Genomic DNA, 8140 nt, shown 5'->3' on the forward strand with positions numbered 1-8140 from the left:
GATATTGGAAGTTGACTTTTTCTTATGATACATTATAAAGTGAAATATTACACTTTGTTTGTAGTGTGTTTCATACATGAATATCATAAAGTGAGTACAGTAACACATTCATGAAAACATATTAAATTTACATTAAAGGAAATTGAAAATAATATTAAATACATATTTACGTTTAAAATTTTAATATTCGTGGAAGAATGACGGAGAATGTGAGAAACAGAAGTAAGCTTATCCTGTTCACCAGAACGGGTACTAACACGTGTACAACATAATCTAAATATTCTCCATGAGGGCCTGTTTATTCTTGCCAGTGAAGAAAAACCAAAAACATTGTTAATAAGAAAGCCCTGATTTAAAACAGTTTGGTACTTTACTTTCAAAAATCAAACCTAAACTTTTGTTTTCATAAGTTCACAAAAAAAAATATTTTTCTACCTTCCGAAATATGGAACGGGGAAACAGAGAGTAAGTGTTGTTGTCGTTTTAAAAAGCTCGACAACACTGAGTAACCTGATAGATTTGTATGAATCTATTATGTGTTAATTATTTCCTTATTCTTCCTATGTAACTACTGTGTACCTTCCAGTGACATAGCGGTATTTCTATGGACTTACAACCCTAGAAACCGGGTTTCATTACCCGTTATGGCCAGAAAACAGATAGCCTTTTGTACTTAATGAGGAAACAAATACCTACTATATATATATACAGCATTAATTACAAATTGTATATACACACAGTCCTCTCCTTGTTTGTCTACATATATACATGTTATTGTGTATTATGTGTATATTTTAATTACTTCTCTATATAACTACTAGTTGCTAGCTTTGTTACCGAACATTAGTTTTCCACACCAAATCTAGTGTCGCCAAAGAACCATCTTCAGCTGAGTCCAACGCTGCTATTCCGGCATTGTTAACCTGACATAAAACCAAAACATTCTTAATGTTCCTACTTTCCTCTTATATTCCTATTAATATGAATCTTTTAGATTCGAAAATAAAAGGTGTGTAATGTATTAACTGTATCACAGATTTCTAGACATTTTGGATTCTAGTGCTTTGCCATCTGTTAGGGTTAGGACAGAAGCTCCTGATGCTGATTGAATTTGTTACCAGGCAAAAGCGCTGTGATGATCTCTTCATTTGATGTAATTTCTCTTTTCTCCCTACCTCTTACTTTTAATGAGTACAGATTGTGATTATATATCGTGATTTGTAACCACATCCAGTTTGGAATATCTGATCCTTCTGTGTCTCTTCAATTAAAGAGCAGTTATTTACAAGTATAGTTTAATTTTAAGAAATACTTCATTACAAAATGTGTCCCATATTATTAAAATATGAAAAGCGTTTCATCCTTCAAAAGAAAGATTGTTTTTTGTTTATGTTTTTAGTATTTAACTGTATTGTTAAACCTAGAGAAGGCTTTAGCACAGTAGTAAGTCACTGGCTATTCTAAAAGAATTTGTAATTCACTCGGACAAAAATATAATACATAAAAGTAACCACAGGCTAACTAAAATACTTTAGTTAAAATTTTTTATATTCCTCTTAAAAGGTAGGCCTGCCAGGTTTAAACTTTGACCACAAATAATAATGGAACACTAGCCTTCAAATGATTAAGAAATGGACTAAAATGACAGAAAAATTAATTATGGTAGAGACGTAATGTGTTAATCTTTATTTTCTGTAATAACTAAACTCACCAAAATATCCAGTCTTCCGTAGGTATCAATTGTTGACTTCATAATCCGTTCAATATCTGATTCTATGGTTAAATCACCGACGATACACAAAGGCTGAAATACAAAAGAAAGTGAACATTTTAAGTTAGAAAACAGGAATCAAAATACTGAGTTATGTGTATCACAACAAACTGTTGAATTAAACGTGTTTACTAACCACGTTTCACTTGAGTTAGACGTTTGTGAATCTAATATTTGGAACTTTTTGTTATTTGATATCTTTGTTTAGAGATATTTGTGTCTGTTAGTAAACAAATATTCTGGGTTGAAACAAGTTAAGTATAATTAAGTATATTTATGAATATAAATGTATATCTGGAGAGTGAACATAGTTTTTTTCTGATTTTTATCTAAACATTTCTTTTGTATTAAATACTTCTATGTTATATCATGTTTTGTCAAACCTTTAGATTATAAGGTGAAATTGCTTCACATTCTTCAGCAGATTTTGTCAAATGTTCTTGGTTCCTTCCAGTCAAAGCTAGCTTCGATCCCAGGCGTGAGAACAACACAGCAGTGGCTCTACCTATCCCTGAACTGGCACCTAAATGTTTAAATATCCACTGAAGTATCTTAATTTGTAGAAGAAGAAAGAGTTTATAGCTTTCAAACAAACATGTAAATAATGAACACTTAGTTCATCAATATTAATATGAATGTTGTTTATTTTAATTTATTGTATTAGACCAGGTGTTCCCAACCTTTTGCATTCGCGACATGAAAATGTAATTGATGAAATAAAATTAATGTTATCCCAAGCAACTTCTAACAAGGCTACGCGACTTCCTGCCAAGGCTTCGCAACCCCTTGGGGGGTCGCGACCAGCAGTTGGGAAACCCTGTATTAGACGTTTATTTTATTACTAGGGTACAGCCCGTGACAAAAGACGTGGTAGGTAAAACCACCTCAACCCCACAGCTTACCTTAACCTTGCATTTCATAAGTTACTGAAATAAATACATTTTGTGAAATAAACCTTGACCAATAAAGAGCTAGTAAAGTGTAATCGATGCAGTCAAACGTTAGTCAATTCAATTATGAGCCAATCAGAATTAAGATCATTTATGAAACGAATTCGTAACGAATTAATAGTAAAAGCGAAATGTATAAACAACAAAACTGGAAAAATATTTCTTAATTTAAAATTTCTAGAGCTAGGTGATCCAGGCTACATCTTCACTTTAAGCTTGACTCTCATTATACTTAAAAGTTTCTTACGACACCATCACCCCTCATAGACCTCTTGCACCTACGTCACTAAAATCATAAAAAGCAAACAATAATTGAACTATTCTATTTGAATAAATGCATTTTACTTTTCATGAATCCTTTTATTTCATGAGCTCATGCAAGAGTTGATATTACACACTGGCTTTTGTTTGAGTTAAATGACAAACAATAAAAATTGATTATATTAATTAAGTTGTTTATTCCTAAAATCAGCTACAACATTAATCTGTAGCCATTAAAATGTAGTGAAACATTCGTTTCTTATACAATATAAATTAATAAAATAAACTGATGAGGCACTAGATATAGTAAAACACATTAGTATAGAGGTGCCAAGGTCGTTTACCAGGAACAAGTTTATTCAGACTAAAACTGTCCAAATGTAACGTTTTGTATAAACCATAAGTATATACCAGTTATCATTTTATCATAACGACAATTTAAATTTATTGTTTCAATTACAAACGTTTGTGTACAAAATGTACAACGTTTAGATATTGTTTCCTGTCATCCAAACGAGACTGTTTGAAAAATAAAGGAAAATATTTTTACACAGTATTTCACAAATACAACAATGTGAAATAAAAGCATATTTAATACGTTTATTATAAAACAGTTTTAATTGTTTGATAATGGATAGAGAATTAGTTATCAGATGTACAGTTAGAATGGTAACGGTAAGAGGACATACAACATGTTTTATTATATAATTTTCATACCTGTGATTATCGCCACCTTCTGGTCAAGTTTCTTATCTGTAGATATAGAGGTTGCCATCCTATATGTTTATACAAGTAATCTGAGAAACAAACAGCAACATACAATTTTATTCTCAGGTCCTAACAACGTATGGCTCCGTTTTAAAAAATGTTAGTTTGAGAAAACAAAACAACAGCAAAAACACCACACAGCTTTAATTATATTGTGTTAAATATGAATAACCTTCAAACAATAACACAAGTCTAATACCTATAGCAAGAGAGAGAACACAATAAACAAATTATATATTCTTACATAAATAGAATATTTTTATGACAAATATTAAGCTTCACTAAAGTTTTCTGTCATATAGATTTATATATCACATTACTTCATGCAGAATAATAGACTTACCAGGAATTAGTGGACTTCAGACTGTTTGTACATCTCTTTACCTTTACAGTCAAATAAACTGCTGGCTGCTGGTTCTTTAATCAAGGAAGCTTCTAGTTACTGATTGGTTGATGAGGTTCAATTTAAAATGTTAATCTTCTCTTGTAACTTTCCGTTCTATCTACAACATTCATAAACCACGTGACTGATAAAAGATTACTTTAAACTTTTTAATAATGGAATGTGAAGTGTTCAATAGTTTTAATTACAACGTTTTTACCAGATTCACCTTGCACCATGAGATACAACTCTATGTAGTTAGCTGGTGATCAAAAAAACACGAAAACTGGAGGATGGATCCATTAGTATTTGATAATAAAATGTTGAAGGTTTTACATAACAGTTTACTTCCTTTAATTATCTAACGTTTGTACGTTACACCACCAGGAGATTATGCGTCTTCACGAAAAGTGAACATGGGAGTGATTCTGATCTGAGAGATCGAAATGCAAGATTTAACTGAAAAAAATTCAACACTTCTACACCGTCAGTGGTTATATATGAGAGTCTTCTAGTCTACCGGAAAAGTTAGCTTTAACTTATCACGTGATTTGTTTCCAGGTGTAGAATAACAGTACATAGACAGATGAATCTGCAAAAAACATTTCATACACTTCTACACAGTCAGTGGTTGTTGTATATGGTCGCTTTCTGCTCACATACCTCTACTAGCAAAGCTTGGTTATCGTACGTAACTTTATTTTAATAAATAAACAGCTTGTACAGGAAGCAGGGTGTACTTTACGTCCCAGAGCTTTATACAGTCATGGGAAAAACTTAGGACAACCTATAAAGTCTGTGTATTTTTGAAGCACTTTTGAATACATAGATATTTAATCTTAATTTCAATAATACTGAGAGATTATAGGAATATAACTAAACAATTAAAACTGAAGAAAACACTTTTCAAGACATTGTGTAAACGTAATTTTACAAAGATGCATATTCTAATTGAGGAAAAGTTAAGACACTCTACCCCTAATAGCTAGTGTTACCCCTTTGGCTGAAATAACTGCAGTGAGACGCTTCTTGTAGCCATCTACCAGTCTCTGACATCGGTCTGAAGAAAGTTTGCCCCACTCCTCTACAGCATATTCTGAGGAAAAAGTTAGGACACCCTCACACTTAAAATGGCTCAACTCACACACAGGTGTATCACACCAGGTGTACATGATTAGAAGATCGTTACTCAGCATTATGAATGAGGCTTGCCATATTTAAACCTCAGACATTTAGTTTGGTGTGCTTCTTCCCGTCGAAGTGCGTACTCGTGACACTTCTTTGTCCTGCTCACTTCGTGGTTTGTCGTGCCGTTATTTGCCGTGCCTCGTTACTGGTGTTTGTGTTGTTTTGTTACCGGGTGCCGTATCGTGTTTACCGTCGACCTTGTGTCTTGGTCGTGTGGTGTGCGGGTCCCGTTCTGCTTAGCAGCTGTTTTGGATGTGTGTGTGCGTGCGTGGACTGTGCAGTGCAGGTCAGTATGGCCACTGCCATCCGACCATACTCTGTTCGGCCGCGGTCTGTCAGATTAGTGGTGCCCGCGGCTTCGCTACCCTCGGCGGTTTTGATGCCTTGAACGCAGCTGTCTGGGGTAGCCTCACTGAGTGCCTCCAGCATTTTGGCAGCGGGCGCTACGCGGCGACGCTGGCGTCGGCCGCTCATGCCCGTCGCTTGCTGAACCAGGAGACTTTCCTTGGGGACCAAAGTGTGCCTGTGGAGCCAGTCGGGCAGAACATTAAGTGGATCATCCTCCGGTCGGCCCCTTTCGAGATGCCCCATGACGTCATCAAGTGCGTGTTGACGGCGTATGGGACAGTGTGAAAGATAGAACACGAGGCGCAACAGTCGCAACCAAATGTGTGCACAGGGAACCGACGTAAGTGTTGGGGAGGATCCCTCCGAGGAGGGTCCTGCCCCTGTTCGAGATGGGTTAGTGGGGTGGTCGGGGACTCCGAGGAGCCCTGGCTTCCACTGCTGGTGCAACTGAGGCTGGTGGTTCTGAGGGACATCTCGGCGCTGGCTCTGGGGTTTGTTCTGGCCCCTTCCACTGAGGTGCAGACCCCGAATTTGGACGAGCTGCCGTCTCCAAGCTCGTTCTTGAGTTTGTTGGACTTCCCCAGTCTTCCCTGTCTCTCCTGATTGAATGAGGACAGTAAGGAGGTGCGGGGGCCTTGCAGTCTCATTGTGTTGCCCGACTTTAGTCTGGATGTTCCTCGATGTGCAGCGGCGGTGGTCGGATGTCGGCGGCCGCTCCTGCGAGGAGGGTGGGGTCGGGTGGCCTCTTAAGGCCACATGCTCCCCTGCCTCTACCAACTTTGTCGAAGCATCAGCGTCACTGAGTGTTCCCCTCTGTTTGGTTGATGGGATTTTCCTGCTTTACTCTGAACATCCGGGGATGCGTAGTATTGTTTAGCAATGCTACCCATTCTCCCTGCTCTACCACTTTGCGATTGTCGCTATATTTTTGCAGGAGGTCCATTTTGCCTCTCGGAGGTACATTTTACATTTTCCTCCTGTTACCTTGTCCATGCCTTCTGGTTGTTTGGTACTACACGTTCACGTGGGGTGGGGATTCTTTTCCATCCGCATTTTAATCGGACCATCCTCGCATCACTTAGTGAAGCTGAGGGACGGGTGGTGTACGTTGATGTTGTCAATGAGGGTCGTAAGATTCGGCTTGTGAATGTCTATGCACCTGCCCAGCCTAAGGAGCGCAAAGCCTTCTTCTCGGGCTTGGACAGGTTCATGGTTACACAGGCCGATATCGTCTTTGGTGGCAATTTCAACTGTGTTTTGGATCCTCACCTCGACAAGATTGGGGTGATCCTCTTTCTAGTGTTCGATATACGTGGTCTCTGCGTGCGGTACTGTCAGTTTCAACTTTTCCGATGTCTAGCGGGCAGTGCACGGATCTGCTTTGTGGCTACCTGGACTGATCAGGGGTTTCTTATTGCCTTGACTGGTTCTATGTGACATCTGGACTTCGGTAGAGCCTTGGCAGGGCTGCTGTTTATCGGGTTGGGGATGTCTCGTTTTACGTGTCTGACCATTGGGCGTTTCTCACCACATTCCGGGATTTTGTCTGCATTTTCGGGGCCCCGGTGTGTGGCCGCTCAACGTCTCCCGCTTTGCCGAGGATGAGGTTGAAGACGCTTTGCTTAATCTTGCTCGGGAGCTCTGTTCTGTTGAGTCTGTCACTGGGTCTTTGTGGGCGGATCTCAATGAAGCCTGTGCCTCCTTGCTGAGGTAAGCTGGCATGCGGCTTTCGCGGGCTCGCCGCCTAGCCTTGCAGGACAACTTGGCTGCCTTGCTTTGTGACGGTTCAACAGATCGCTGAGTCCTCTCAAACATTGACACACTACATTGGGATATAGATTTGGATTATTCCAAGCTGTTCCGTGCAGCGAGTGTATCTAGTCTGGTCAAGTCGCTCGATCCCGGAACTGCCACCAGAGTTCCGCTGTGCAAGGCACGGGAGATGGCTAAGACCCGACACATCTCCAGTCTGGTGTTGGAGAATGGTCAGTCTTCATCTGACATCTCAGACATTCTGGACGCGTGCTTCGGCTGCTATCGCCATTTGTTTTTGGCCTCGCCCGTGGACGAGAGGTTGTGGGATGACACTACTCGGTTTTTGCCCTCCCTCGACCCTTCCTTTCACGACCAGCTGGTGCAACCAATCTCCTTGGTCCTGTGTCCCATTTAGGTGCGGTCATGCCTTCTTTGGTCCACTTCACTCAGACTTGTAATATGTGGGGTAGAAATATCCAACAAAATTTGATGCTTCTCAGGCACCTATTCCATTACATCACGGATCGGGATATCCCTGTGGTCTTTGTGTCCCTCGATCAGAGCAAAGCTTTTGATCGAGTTCACCATAGGTTTCTGTGGTTCGTTCTGGGTAGGTGTGGCCTCTCTCCAGTTTTTGTATGCTACGTGCAAGCCTTGTATGCATTTGCTTCGAGCAGGCTCTTGGTTCACGGCTACCTGACGTCCTCCTTTCCCATC

General features: G+C 39.4%; 1 protein-coding gene across 2 annotated transcripts; it reads right to left on the reverse strand.

The window, feature by feature from the left end:
• Positions 1-796: 796 nt before the first annotated feature.
• Positions 797-4372, reverse strand: LOC143257289 (putative oxidoreductase TM_0325). Of its 2 annotated transcripts, none has more exons than XM_076515735.1 (5): positions 4094-4372; positions 3700-3779; positions 2155-2294; positions 1712-1804; positions 797-923 (listed from the first exon to the last, which is right to left on the reverse strand). In XM_076515735.1, the coding sequence occupies exons 2-5, from the start codon at positions 3755-3757 to the stop codon at positions 834-836; spliced, it is 381 nt and encodes a 126-aa protein (XP_076371850.1). In that variant the 5' UTR covers positions 3758-3779; positions 4094-4372; the 3' UTR covers positions 797-833. The 2 variants fall into 2 exon arrangements, with proteins under 2 accessions (XP_076371850.1, XP_076371851.1); XM_076515736.1 differs by lacking the exon at positions 4094-4372 and adding an exon at positions 3995-4062.
• Positions 4373-8140: the final 3768 nt, after the last annotated feature.

The sequence above is a fragment of the Tachypleus tridentatus genome, chromosome 7 (genome assembly GCF_004210375.1).
Source record: "Tachypleus tridentatus isolate NWPU-2018 chromosome 7, ASM421037v1, whole genome shotgun sequence".
Taxonomy (NCBI): domain Eukaryota; kingdom Metazoa; phylum Arthropoda; class Merostomata; order Xiphosura; family Limulidae; genus Tachypleus; species Tachypleus tridentatus.

Excerpts from the sequence above, each read along its gene's own strand:
- LOC143257289 (XM_076515735.1), bottom strand. The coding sequence starts at position 3,757 with ATGGCAACCTCTATATCTACAGATAAGAAACTTGACCAGAAGGTGGCG. Across the intron at positions 2,295-3,699 it reads GAAGGTGGCGATAATCACAG|GTGCCAGTTCAGGGATAGGT; the intron begins GTATGAAAATTA and ends TTAAACATTTAG. Across the intron at positions 924-1,711 it reads ACGGAAGACTGGATATTTTG|GTTAACAATGCCGGAATAGC; the intron begins GTGAGTTTAGTT and ends GTTTTATGTCAG.